Raw genomic sequence first — 12,836 nt, forward strand, 5'->3', positions numbered from 1 at the left:
TGTAGCCCCAGCTGTCCTGGAACTCACTATGTAAACCAGGCTGGCCTTGAACTCGCAGAGATCCGCCTGCCTCTGCCTCCCAGAGTGCGTGCCACCAAGCCCGGCCTCTATCATTCATTGTTTTTAAAGAGGGTTATTCCTTGTCTTTTTAACACACACACAGATACACACAGTTTAATTGTTTTTAAAGTGTGCTATTTCTTGTCTTTGGTGTTTTGGTTTTGGTTTGTAAAATTGAAACCACAAAGGACAAGTCGAGCCCTCGAGTTGCAAAAGCAAGAGGTTTTTATTTCACACAGGTACCTGGGGGCACAACTCCTGACAAAGGGAGAAGCGCGCCCCAGGTCTGGGGTTTGGGGTCTTTATAGGGCAGAAGCAGCTTACAGAAGCAGAAGCGTGGTTATTGGCTAGTTTAAACTATTACAAAATGCTATAGGGAGAGCGGGGGGGCTTACTTATCATTAAGCCAGATGTTTCAACCATAAAACTTACTTATCAGTGAGTTGGAGATGTCTCAGCCATGAAACTCACTAATTAGAGAGTTGGCCATGAAGCTTACTTATCGGCAAGTTGGAATTCTTGACCAGCACATGACCTGCCTGAGACGTGACTTGCCTGAGAGGCTTCATGGCTCCTGATCTTTATGTTTTTCAATAGCTTAGTGGTAAAGTGCTTGTAGCTCAGTTGGGTAGAGTGCTTATAATTCAGTGGGTAGAGTGTTTACCTCAGTGGGTAGAGTACTTGTACCTCAATGGGTAGAGTGCTTGGATCTCAGTGGGTAGAATGGTTGTAGCTTAGTGGGTACAGTGCTTGTACCTCAGTGGATAGAGTGCTTGTAGCTCAGAGGGTAGCATGCTCACCTAGCATGCACAATACCCTAGGTCCACCTCCAGCGCTGCATAAACCAGGTGTGGTGACACACACCTGTCATCCCAGCACGTGGGTGGTGGAGGCAGAAGAACCGAGAGTTAAGGGTCATCCTCTGCTACATAGTGAGTTTAAGTCCAGCCTAGGCTACATGAGACCCTGTCTCTACCCACCCTGAAAAAAATCTGTGTAATTTTAAGACTTCTATGTTTCCAACCCTGTGGAGTCTGGGTTCAAATCTGTTCCCCTCTTGGCTGTGTGATGCTAGGTACTGGTCAGCCCAGGGCTCCTGGTCTGTAAACAGACGCATTAATGCTTGCACAGTGCGGAGGGTGTGTGTGTGTGTGTGTGTGTGTGTGTGCAGCTCCTCAAGTCAAACATTTTAGGAATTTTGGCTCTGGCTGAGGGGAGCGAGCAGGCCTGGGACCCGAGTGGGTGCTGGGTAGGGGTGCCCAGTCCCTGTTGGGTCTGGGTGGCATCGGGGAGTTGAGGTGTCCCCCAGCTGAGCTCCAGTAGGGTCCTGGGGCACGTCCTCGACTCTCGAGCTGTCCAGGTCCTATTGTCCACAGCAAAGCCGGCCTAGGGACCCCCTGGCCTTTGATCCACCGGCACCCTCACCTATACCTACCTCCTGGATCTGCACAGCTCATTTACAGGAGGGTTCTCCCTACAGGCGATCTGATCCCAGCCCAGTGCCTCAGCCTCTGCACGGTGTTTCCTGCTTAGTCTTTCTAGACTGAACCATCTCTGCGGTCCACAAGGTGGGGCGATTGCGTTGGGTTCTCTTCCTCGGCTTTCCTCGCCAGATGGGGGAGGGGGATCCCATAGGAAGTTTAGCCCGCTCAAGTTTGGGTTTCTGGAGAGCCAGCTGCAGATCTGAGCCACCGCCACGGTGGCTGCTTAGACATCAATTGATAGAGTGACGTTTAAAATTCCAACTCGGGCCGGGCGTAGTGGCGCACGCCTGTAGTCCCAACACTTGGGAGGCAGAGGCAGGTGGATCTCTGTGAGTTCAAGGCCAGCCTGGTCTATATAGTGAGTTCCAGCTGGGACTACAGGGAGACCCTGTCTCAAAAAGACCAAAAAAAAAAAAAAAAAAAAAATCCAACTCGAGGGACAGACGGCTCAGCGGTTAAGAGCACTGACAGCTCCTGCAGAGGACCGGGACTCGATTCCCAGCACCCATATGGCGGCTATGAACCTTCCTTAACTCCAGTTCCTAGGGGAATCCAAAGCCCTCTTCTGACCTCTGCCGCATTGCACGACACTACATGCAGGCAATACACTCATACACATAAAATAAAAATAATAAATAAAATAAAAAAATTCCAACTCGGTTTTACTCGCCACATCTCACCTGCTGGTGGGCGCGGTACCTGAGGCAGGAGACCCGGCGGCGCCCCAGGCTCGAGGGGGTCCCGGTGGCTTTTCTCAAAAGAGCTACAAGGCCAGACTTTGCTGCTCTGGTCACCCTAGGAAAGACAATATTTTCCTTCCATCAAGAGGCATGTGTATGTTTCATAATAATTTCCATATTGTGCATTTGTCAGTGACTTTGTACGCCATGTGCCTTCGATGGCCATCCATTCCAGTTCAGCAGACCCAGAGACCTGTACTCCTGCCTCACGCTGGAGGTACACAGTAGGCACTCAATAAAAGTAGGTCCACTGTGTTTCAAAAACGAGAGGTGATCAGGCAGACCCCAGGACCACCTCTCCGTTATGCAGTAGGTGCTCAATAAATGTCCCAGGCAAGAAAAGTGGCTCCGCATGTTTAGCGGTAAAGAGGGATGCAGGCTAAATCTGGGTGTGATAGCGCCAAAAATATGGAACGCTTCACGAATTTGCGTGTCATCCTTGCGCAGGGGCCATGCTAATCTTCTCTGTATCGTTCCAATTTTAGTATATGTGCTGCCGAAGCAAGCACGTTATTTGCCGTCGCGACCTACCTATTTAAAGCACGGAAAGGGAAAAGCTTTATAGTTGAGGGAGTTTTCCTAAAGGTTTTTTTTTTTTTTTTTTTTTTTTTTTGAATCTTTAATATAATTTCTTTAGCCTCCAAAACAGACGAGACTTTGGCTCTACGTTCACAAAAAGTATTTACGATCACGTAAAAGTCCTCAGATACTGATTAATACATTATGCTCAGTTCTTGTACCCGCAGAGGCTTCTGGGAGGCCCTACGCAAATGAGCCTGCTCCACAAGGCCCCGCCCCTCAGCCGTAGACGACATACTGGGGCAGCCTTATGCTAATAAGACAGTCACAAACACAACCCCGGCTCCAAGCGCTTTACTAGCTTGGGTGAAGTTCTCTATGCTAATGAGCTATCCCCATGGGAACCCCGCCCCCCACCAGGGCTGCAGTGGCTAATAGAAGTCCTATGCAAATTAGCTCCTCCCACCCTGCCCCGCCCCTTGGGCATTCACGCTAACGGAACAAATTTCTATGCGAGCTCTATGCAAATGAGGCAGGCCACTTACCCCCTCCCACCATCTTTAACCACCGAGTGGGAAGCCCTATGCTAATAAGGGACACAGCGCCCTCCGTAGCTTCCGTGCTAATGAGAAGACCTATGCCACTATCAGGTCCCACTCTGCCCCGCCCCCTAGAACGGCAGGAGCTAATAGGAAGAGTCCTAGACAAAGCACGGGTCCCCGGGAGTCTCTCTCAGTGCCGTTCAAGCAGCCTGGTGTAAACCAACCGACCCCAGAACTGCAGCAGCTAATGGAGGTCGTATGCAAATAAGCCGGACTGCCCGTGACTCCGCCTCTTTAACGATACCCAGGCTAATGAAACCCTTATGCAAATACAGGAATTCGAGACTGCCCCATTACCACAGCCGCTACAAAAGAGAGGCCCTATTTAAATAACCGGGTCCCTACTCCGCCACTCAATAGTGTCCGGTCTACACAAAGCACGGCGCAAATTAACTAGACTCGACTCCGCCCGCTCAGAGCTGCAGGAACGCTTGGAAGCCCCATGCAAATAAGACGCGCGTCAGATTCCGCCCCTTAGCCTGCCGCGGATAATAGGGAGCCCCATATAAATGAGCCGGATCAGAGATTCCACTCCTTTATCACTACCTGGGCTAAAACTGAGCCCCAAGTAAAAAAAAAAAAAAAATTCACAGATCCAGAGACTCCGCCCCTCAGCACTGCTTCGGCTAATTTGAAGCTCTATGTAAAAGAAATTGTCTTCAGATTCCGCCCCATTCACACAGCCTTATGTAAATGAGCCGCGCCCTGACACCACCTCTCAGCCCTGCCACAGCCTATGTGAAACCCCATGCAAATGACGAATCAGAGCCTCTGCTTCTCTGAGCCACCGCCCCCCCCCCCCCCCCCCCCCCGCTAACCTACAGCCCTATGCAAATGAACCGGGCCCTAGACTCCGCCCTTACACCTGCTGCCTCCCCCTAACTCCGCCTCGCAGTACCATTCTGACTCACACAGAACACTATGCAAATGAACGGAACCGCTCAAGGCTTCGTCCCTTATCACTGCGGCCTCAATTGAAAGCCCTATGCAAATAACCGAACCCCAGACTCCGCCCCTTAACACTGCAGCTTCACCTGAAGCCCTTATGCAAATGAACCAGGCCCAAAGCTCCCTTAGCGCTGCCGCCTCAGATGCCACGCCTTATGCAAACGATCGGACCCGGTGACGCCACTGCCGCCTCAGGTAAAATCTATGCAAATGACTCGGGTCCCAAACATCGCCCCTCAGCACTGCCCTCTCCGGTGCGTCTTCCTAAGCAAATGAAGGGCCCCTGATCCCGCCCCTTCGCGCTTCCGTTGCCCCATTGAAGCCCCACCCATACCACCCAGACCCTCCCCCTCCTGTGGCCAGAGCGCCCGGTTTTGAGGCGCGGCCTCCCTAGGCGGCCGTGGCCATCCCAGCGTGCCCTGCGCGCACGCGCGGCGCTCTGTCCCGGTGCTCTCGCGGGCATCGCGGCCCAGTCCCGACTCTATCGGACGCTCAGGCGGTGGCGGCTGGAGGCGGCCGGGGATCCGGTGTCGGGACGCGGCGGGGATAGCCGGCGGCCGCCGGCGTTACTCGGGGTGGCGATGTCGGAGCACGCGGCGGCCCCGGGGCCTGGGCCCAACGGTGGTGCCGGCGGCGTGGCGCCCGTGCGCGGCCCGCGCGGACCCAACCTCAACCCCAACCCGCTCATCAACGTGCGCGACCGGCTCTTCCATGCACTCTTCTTCAAGATGGCCGTTACCTACTCGCGCCTCTTTCCGCCTGCCTTTCGCCGCCTCTTCGAGTTCTTCGTGCTGCTCAAGGTGACCCCCGACCTCTGACCCCTGACCCCAGCTGCCCCCACCTGCCGTCTCCTGCTTCTTCACCTTCCTGACCCCTGACCCCGGCCACCGGAACCCCTATATCAACTGTCACCCTGGTCCCCACCCCCTAGGCTCCAGACCTCGCCTCCTGCCCTTTGACTCAGAGCAGGGTGTCTGTCCCCTGGGGACAGCCCCCACCTGTCACTCCCTGGACTGGATGTCCACCCCCCACCTGTCAATCACAACCCAGCCTGGACTGGATGTCCACTTCCACCCCCACTTGTCACAGCCTGCCCTAGACTGGATGTCCACCCCCACCTGTCACAGCCCACCCTAGCTGGATGTCCATACTCTGAACTGGTTGTTCCCCCCACCAACTGTCACAGTCCACTCTGGACTGGATGTCCACTCCCACCTGTCATAGCCCACACTGGACTAGATGTCCACTCCCACCTGTCACTCACAGCCCACCCTGAGTCTCCCCTGGAGATGGTCCCCTGAGCCAGCTGTCCATTCACTCTGATGTCCCCCCATGTCCCCAGTGTCTCCCTCCCTCCCTGTCTCCCATCTTCCTTCTCAGACCCTCATTGGGCCTTCTGTGGGACTCCGGTAAGGTCACTCACTAGGGTTGGCAGCAAAGTCACTGTCAGGGACCTTGCACCTGCCTGGATTTTGTTCCAAAGCTCCTGTGGTCTGCATCTGCTATGTTCCTGTGGGTGTAGGGGGTATTGAGCTCTTAGCCACAAAGGCCAGTCAGGAGGGCCAGACACCTCTGGTGTTGGGGATCTGGGGTGGTGGTGGGGGTCTGCCCTTTCTGCCCAGTGGAGCTGGCAAAGTTGGGATTGCTTCTGTTGCTGTCAGATGCTGGGAGCTTTGGTGGGAGGTCTGTAGAAGTGACTCAGATTTGGGTACTGGGCAGTCAGGGATCTCCCCTCAACCTCTAGTTGGCTGCCTGCAAATGGGGCCCCCTCTTTCTTCTTGCCTCCCCCCTCCTGCACCCCCAGAGTCCCCCCACAGTGTCCCCTGCTAGGGGTGCAAGCTGTCTGAGGTCAGAGGTGGGGATCTACAGGTCTTGAGTCCCTGCCCCATGAGTGCCTGCTGAACCCTAAATCTCTTGTTCTCATTCAGGGACACACCAGGCAGCTGGCTGGTTTCTGGGGCTGCTGGGTTTTCTGGAAGCTTCACTTCCTGCCCTCCCTGCCTGTCCCAATTCTAGCAGCAGAGGGTCCTTCCAGACCTGTGCCCTGGCCACCCTGGCTGAGTGCCAGCCCCTGTGAGGCCCCAGGGACACCTGCCAGCCTTGGTGTCCCCTCCATATCTTCCTGACTTCAAGGGCCCAGACTGGTTAGACCTGAGCATAAGCACCAGGCACCTGGACAAGCAGCCAGCCAGTCGGCCCATAGTCAAAGGGGTGCCTTATGGGGGGGTCTCAGGACACGGCAGGTGCCAGAGGGCACAGGGGAGTGGTGTCACTCACCCAGTCATCAGGACTCCAGGAAGGCCAGGAGGACTCAGGGCCCTGCTGAGGGAACAGCTGTCCTACAGGGTGCTAGTAGGTGGCACCCTTGGTTAGGCGGGGAGCCAGGGAGGGTGGGGACTGGGTGGCCCCACCAGTGCACCTGCCCATTGGTCAGGTAAACCAACTGGTCCAGCCTCTCCCAGCACAGTGTGACAAGAAAATACCCACTTGGTGATATGGAAACATCTGCCTAGTGACAGGGTATGGTGTGTCCTGAGAGCTGTGGGTGGTGGCACTGAGGTGTTTTGCAGGAGGTGATGGCATATGGCCCACCCATGGCACAGAGTACACAGCTGGGGAGCAGCTCAGGGCTTGAGGGGCATGCTGGACACAGGAGCTGAGGGACAGGGGGCTATGTGGCGGGGTCAGGGTAGGCAGTGAACAGAGAGCAAGGACATAGGGGTGCACCAGCCTGTCCAGTGCCTTCCCTTAAGGAGGCACCACAGCCATGACCACCAGTGGGGGTCTGCCAAGACCAACAGACCCCAAGATCACAAGCCCTCCCAGCCCTGATGCCCAGGAGATGGTGCTTAGGGACTGGGCACACCCACTTTGGCCCCCAGATGCCAGGTCCAGGGTCCTGACTGCCCACTCGAAGCCCTTGCTCAGTCTCCTGCTACCAGGGACAAAAACACCTCCTTGTGGCTCAAGCTGCCTGTCACCTGGTCCTCGCCTCTCTGGACTAGGATTGGAGACCCAAGTCTCTTCCGTGGGCATACAGGGTTATCTAACACTTTGCTAACACCTGATGGGCAGACAGGATCAGTAGTGTTGACTGCTAGCCAGGCTGGGAAGTGGAGGAGGGGCCCCAGATGGCCCCACAGAGTGGTGGGCCACCTTTTGCCATGACTCTGACCTGTGGAGACATCGCCCTTGAGGCCAACCTCGGCTGTACAGTGACTTCCAAGCCAGCCGGGGCTACAGGGAAACCCTGTCTCAAAACAAAATTTATTACACTTATTTACTTTGAGTGTGGGGTGTCGGGACCATGTAGAGGCCAGAGAGCAGCTCTCAAGAGTTGGTTCCCCCTCCATCTTTTATATCGTTCCTAGGGATTCAATGCCTGCTGTCAGGCTTGGCTGCAATCCCCACCAAGCCATCTCCCTGGCCTGTGTTTTCCTTCTCTTGACCTGTATACTTGACCATCTGTGTCAGGGTGGGTGTCTGCCCTCCACACACTTCACGCCAGGCACTCCGCAGTGGGACCCAGGATCTAATAGATGCAGGGCCACCACTCAGAGTGGCCACTGTCCTATTCTGGGTGAAACCAGGCCTACCTGCCTGTCTGTGGTGTCCCCACAACTGCCCAGCCCTGGAGGCTGGGGAAGGTGGCTGTTAGCTGGTGAGATCAGCCACCCCACTGAGCGCCATCATCCTCCAGGCTCTGTTCGTGCTCTTTGTGCTGGCCTACATCCATATGGTCTTCTCCCGTTCTCCCATCAACTGCCTGGAGCACGTGCGTGAGCGTTGGCCCCGAGAGGGTGTATTGCGTGTAGAGGTGCGCCACAACTCCAGCCGAGCTCCGGTGATGCTGCAGTTCTGTGATGGCCGAGGAGGCCTTGGCCTGGAGCTGGAGCCAGGTGGTCTGGAGCTGGATGAGGAGGAGGAACTAACAGTGGACATGTTCGCCAACAACTCAGTCCAGGTGAGCACAGGGGGTGTGGGGGAGTGGAGTTAGCACTGGGCCTGCCCAACACCCCTGCACCTGCTCAAGCCTTGCACCTGTGCCCCTGGATACACCCCTGTACCTGCAGTTTGAGCTGGACATTGAGCCCAAGGTGTTCAAGCCGCCAGCTGAGTCCCTGAATGACAGCCACGAGTTCCCATTCTCAGAGACACCAGCAAAAGGTACAGGTCCCCGGTGGGGAGGGAAGGCAGGGGAAGGACAGGGAGGAGGACAGTGATCGGGGGAGGCAGTGTTGGAGGGCTGGAGAACAGGGAGGGGGACCATAATGGAGGCTGCTAACATCCCCTCCCACCCCCCTACCCGCAGCATGGCCACAGGATGAGTACATCGTAGAGTACTCCCTGGAGTATGGCTTCCTGCGCCTGTCGCAGGCCACACGCCAGCGCCTCAGCATCCCTGTCATGGTGGTCACCCTGGGTGAGCTGGGCTGGCACAGCGGGTGGAAAAAGGAGGGAGAGGGACCAGGCTGTTGGGGAGAAGGCACCACGAGAGGCAGCCTCAGTCCATCCCTCACCCATGCACCCCGCAGACCCCACAAGGGACCAGTGCTTCGGAGACCGCTTTAGCCGGCTGCTGCTTGACGAGTTTCTGGGCTACGACGACATCCTCATGTCCAGTGTGAAGGGCCTGGCGGAGAACGAAGAGAATAAGGGTGCGCGCAGGGGGAGGGGGTAGGGCAGAGGTGGGACAGAAGGGGAACCAGGGCTCACAGCCCACCTCAACCCCCAGGCTTTCTCCGCAACGTGGTGTCTGGGGAGCACTACCGCTTCGTCAGCATGTGGATGGCGCGCACCTCCTACTTGGCGGCCTTTGTCATCATGGTCATCTTTGTGAGTGGGGGTGAGATGGGTGGACTGGGCCACCGAGCTGCTCTGGGAAGCCCCTCTCACCCCACTTCACCCCCGGCTCCTTCCCCTCGCCCCCTTCCCTGCAGACCCTCAGCGTGTCCATGCTGCTGCGCTACTCGCACCACCAGATCTTCGTCTTTATTGGTGAGTGGCGTCCGGCCTGGGGGAGGGCGGCTGCGTCCCCAGCCCCTCACGGGCCCCGCCCTGTGCCCGCAGTGGACCTGCTGCAGATGCTGGAGATGAACATGGCCATCGCCTTCCCCGCAGCACCCCTGCTGACTGTCATCCTGGCCCTCGTCGGTGAGGACCCCTGCCCACCCCACCCCCACCCTGCCCCACCCGCGCCAACCCCGCTGTGTCCGCAGGGATGGAGGCCATCATGTCCGAGTTTTTCAACGACACCACCACGGCCTTCTACATCATCCTCATCGTGTGGCTGGCCGACCAGTACGACGCCATCTGCTGCCACACCAACACCAGCAAGCGCCACTGGCTGAGGTGTGCGGGGCAGGTGGGGAGGGCAGGAGCCGGGATGGGGGCAGCTGCCGGGAGGGGAGGGGAGGGGAGGGGCCGCGCGAGCCCATCTGGCTGGTCTCCGCAGGTTCTTCTACCTGTACCACTTCGCCTTCTATGCCTACCACTACCGCTTCAATGGCCAGTACAGCAGCCTGGCACTCGTCACCTCCTGGCTCTTCATCCAGGTGAGGGGCAGGCAGCGGTGGGGCGGGGCTCCCTCTCCTGGCAGGCCCCGCCCTCCCCTCACGCCCCACCTCTCCCACAGCACTCCATGATCTACTTCTTCCACCACTATGAGCTGCCCGCCATCCTGCAGCAGATCCGCATCCAGGAGATGCTACTGCAGACACCACAGCTGGGCGCGGGCCCGCCGTCTGCGCTGCCAGATGAGCTCAACAACAACGCGGGCTCCAGCCCTCCACTCGGGCCCTCGGGCTCAGCCTCGGATGCCCCGGGAGCAGCAGGCGCAGCTGGCGAGCTGGGCTGGGTGGCCGAGACAGCCGCCATCATTTCAGACGCCACCTTCCTGTCGGGGCTCAGCGCGTCGCTGCTGGACCGGCCGCCCGGCACCACCGACACTGCAGCCCCGCAGGACCAGGACGCACCCGCCGGCTCCTGAGCGCCAGACCCAGAGCAGCTGGGCCGGATGGAAGGTTCTGGAAGGGCCGCGCCGGGCTGGGTGCAGTGCACAGGCGCGGCCGCCTGGTGCTCCCCAGTGCCTTCCCAGCGGCGTCCACCGCACGGACAGCGGCGCCGGACTCGGTCAGGACGCAGGCGCCCGAGCCACGCTATTTAATTGCAGTGTACAGAGTGTAAATAGAATAAACGTGCTCAGCACGAGTGTGGGGTAATCCCCAGTGCCTCCCTCCCTGGGGTCAGTGCCCCTCCTGTTGGTCAGTCCTCCTCGGGCTCCGGCCACAGCAGGCGCAGTGGCCGCAGCCGAGCGCTGTCCCGCAACCGGGCTCTCAGCTCCCCTCTCCGCAGCAGAGCCCCACGCAGCCGTTCGCGTGCGTCCTCGATGCGCCTCTCCAGCTCCTGCAGTTCTGCACGCAACCCAGGGCTCACGACTGGGCGGCCATTGGAGCAGAGCCGTGGCAGGGCCTTCTGGGGCTGCGTATCCTCAGCGTCCGCCGGGTCCAGCACGAAGTGCACACGCTGCTCCCGTTCCACAGCCCGACGAACCCGCCGCCAGCGCCCTGGGCCCTCAATCAGCCCGGCCTGGGGCTGCTGCTCAGGACCACTGAGGGCAGAGATGGGTGTGTAACCCAGGCAGCCAGGACCTCAGGAATTGGGTTCCCAGGCAGTGGGAACCCAGGGCAGTGGCCACCTGCAGGCCTGATCCCTCCTGCCGGGCTCACCTGGGCTGTGGCCTCTCCTGCGGCCCTTCCTGCGGCCCGGTGTTGAGGGCTCGGTGGATCTTCTAGGATTACAGACAGGAGGGTTGGAGGCACCTGGGGTTCCTGCTGGCCTCACTACCCCAGGCCGCCTCCTCACCTGGCTCGTGTGCAGCCAGTACTGCATCTTGTCACCCCGGCGAATGCGCGGCAGCACCAGGCGGTAGAAGACATGCTCACCCAGGGAACTAAGCAGGGCACTGCCCAGCCCGAGGCACAACAGCACAAACAGCCCTGAGAAGTGGCACACCCCCATCTGCAGCGTCTGTAGGGGGCAGCAGGTGTTCACAGAAGATATCCACCTGGGCCTCAAGGCAGCTAGGCCCACAGATGCCCCAAAGGAATGGGGCACAGGAGCTGGGGTTGTGGGGAGTGCATAGGAGTGTATGTGCAGGGGATGAGCTGCGCCCCTCCAAGCCCCTGCCCACCTCAGTCACAGCGAACACCCGCTTCCCGCAAGGCACCATCTTGTACCACTTGTCATGTAGTAAGTCAATGAAGCCCGAGGACTTGTACCGGCTGATGAATTCTGACAGGTTGGAGGTGAGGGGTGAGTTTTGGGGCAGCCCGATGCCATAACCTGGAGGAGGCAGTGTCAGGTGTGACACAGACCTAGGAAAGCTGCACCCACAAGTTGGGGTAACCTCCCAGAACCCCTCGCACCCTCGATGGCAAAGGGTTTGCCCACAGTCAGCAGCTTGCAGTCCGCATCAATGGACACCTCGTAATCCAGTAGTGATTTGTCCATAATGAAGGCATTGAGCTTGGGGGGATCACTCCTGCAGGATTGGGGAGTCAGCAGGCTGCAGAGTATCCTCTCTCTCCCCCTAACACCCCACAGTCCACCCCACACACCTTCCGTAGACTCACGTGAGCATGGCCACCCCGTGGGGTGTGGTGGGTGCACTGTGGCGCCGCATGTGTGCATACATTTCTGGGAAGCTCGCTTTAATGTATGCTTCTGCGCTACTCTCCCACACTGTGCCGAAGCGGAAACCTTGGGAAGGGTGGTGCAGCTGTGCAGGAAGAGGGGTCACTGGGGAGCCAGTGCTCCCACTCCCACCTCCCATCATCACCAGTTACAACCCCTGTGCTGCTTGGTGCACCTGGGCCTCCAGCTGAGCTCTGATCCAGTGCCACCAACTCTTTGGGACAGATGGAAAACCCAGACACAATAATTGAATTCCCTGCAGCCCTCAGTTCGCCACAGGGGTCAAGTCCTACGGCTGATACAAGCGCTGGAGTTACAGGGAATATGGGGTTGGGTGGGGGTCAGCAGGACAGGACCAACTAGATCACAGAAGTAGGAAGTTCTCCAAAAAGTTCAACCCATGACCTCCAACAAACCAGGGTGAAAATGGAGCCAGGTGTGGTCGTGCCTGCCTGACACCCTTGCACCTGTGAGGCTGAGGCAGGCGGATTGAGAACTATGACAGCTAAGGATAGGATGAGGCTCGGAGATAGAACTGCCTAGAATCCCTCAGTGAGGGACTGAGGAATTAGGATCAGGAGTAGAGTGCTGGCCTAGAATCCTTCAGTGAAGGGCCAGGGGTGTGGCCCAGTGTGCACAAGTGCCCAGATTGGATTCCATTCCCAGCCCTGCAAACATTGAAGCAAAAGGATCAGACATGCTGATGGCCCCCTTCCCCTGTTGAGCCCTGTGCCCATCCCTCCCTGACCACACCCCCCAGATGCCCCCCCACCCCCACCTCCCCATTC

General features: G+C 58.1%; 2 protein-coding genes and 1 non-coding gene across 6 annotated transcripts in view; 1 reads left to right on the top strand and 2 right to left on the bottom strand.

Annotated features, from left to right (window-relative positions):
• Positions 1-2,686: 2,686 nt before the first annotated feature.
• On the bottom strand, positions 2,687-2,793 carry LOC115071056. Its single transcript, XR_003850158.1, has one exon. It is a non-coding gene; the product is annotated as a U6 spliceosomal RNA (small nuclear RNA).
• Positions 2,794-4,766: 1,973 nt separating this feature from the next.
• Tmem259 (transmembrane protein 259) lies at positions 4,767-10,574 on the top strand. Of its 4 annotated transcripts, none has more exons than XM_029565471.1 (11): positions 4,768-5,153; positions 8,054-8,317; positions 8,427-8,520; positions 8,666-8,776; positions 8,889-9,011; positions 9,089-9,189; positions 9,294-9,351; positions 9,475-9,507; positions 9,573-9,705; positions 9,809-9,908; positions 9,989-10,574. In XM_029565471.1, the coding sequence occupies exons 1-11, from the start codon at positions 4,935-4,937 to the stop codon at positions 10,340-10,342; spliced, it is 1,590 nt and encodes a 529-aa protein (XP_029421331.1). In that variant the 5' UTR covers positions 4,768-4,934; the 3' UTR covers positions 10,343-10,574. The 4 variants fall into 4 exon arrangements, with proteins under 4 accessions (XP_029421330.1, XP_029421331.1, XP_029421332.1 ...); XM_008837189.3 differs by having other exon boundaries at positions 4,818-5,153; positions 9,424-9,507; XM_029565470.1 differs by having other exon boundaries at positions 4,767-5,153; positions 9,294-9,507.
• Positions 10,575-10,580: 6 nt separating this feature from the next.
• Grin3b (glutamate ionotropic receptor NMDA type subunit 3B) overlaps positions 10,581-12,836 on the bottom strand; it is a 7,777-nt gene continuing 5,521 nt past the window's right edge. The window contains exons 4-9 of the mRNA XM_017799162.2: positions 11,988-12,133; positions 11,781-11,896; positions 11,546-11,697; positions 11,218-11,382; positions 11,082-11,143; positions 10,581-10,963 (exon numbers count right to left, since the gene is read on the bottom strand). Coding sequence (XP_017654651.1) covers positions 10,618-10,963; positions 11,082-11,143; positions 11,218-11,382; positions 11,546-11,697; positions 11,781-11,896; positions 11,988-12,133 — 987 coding nt within the window. The 3' untranslated portion in view covers positions 10,581-10,617. The remainder of the gene's footprint in view (positions 10,964-11,081; positions 11,144-11,217; positions 11,383-11,545; positions 11,698-11,780; positions 11,897-11,987; positions 12,134-12,836) is intronic.

This window comes from Nannospalax galili, unplaced genomic scaffold (assembly GCF_000622305.1).
Source record: "Nannospalax galili isolate Female #2095 unplaced genomic scaffold, S.galili_v1.0 scaffold77, whole genome shotgun sequence".
Taxonomy (NCBI): Eukaryota; Metazoa; Chordata; class Mammalia; order Rodentia; family Spalacidae; genus Nannospalax; species Nannospalax galili.

What these genes read in the sequence shown, in the direction of transcription:
- Tmem259 (XM_029565470.1), top strand. Translation starts at nt 4,935, where the DNA reads ATGTCGGAGCACGCGGCGGCCCCGGGGCCTGGGCCCAACGGTGGTGCC. An exon ending in TGTCATGGTGGTCACCCTGG is followed by an intron (nt 8,777 to 8,888) that starts GTGAGCTGGGCT and finishes TGCACCCCGCAG; the next exon opens with ACCCCACAAGGGACCAGTGC. An exon ending in TGTCATCCTGGCCCTCGTCG is followed by an intron (nt 9,508 to 9,572) that starts GTGAGGACCCCT and finishes CTGTGTCCGCAG; the next exon opens with GGATGGAGGCCATCATGTCC.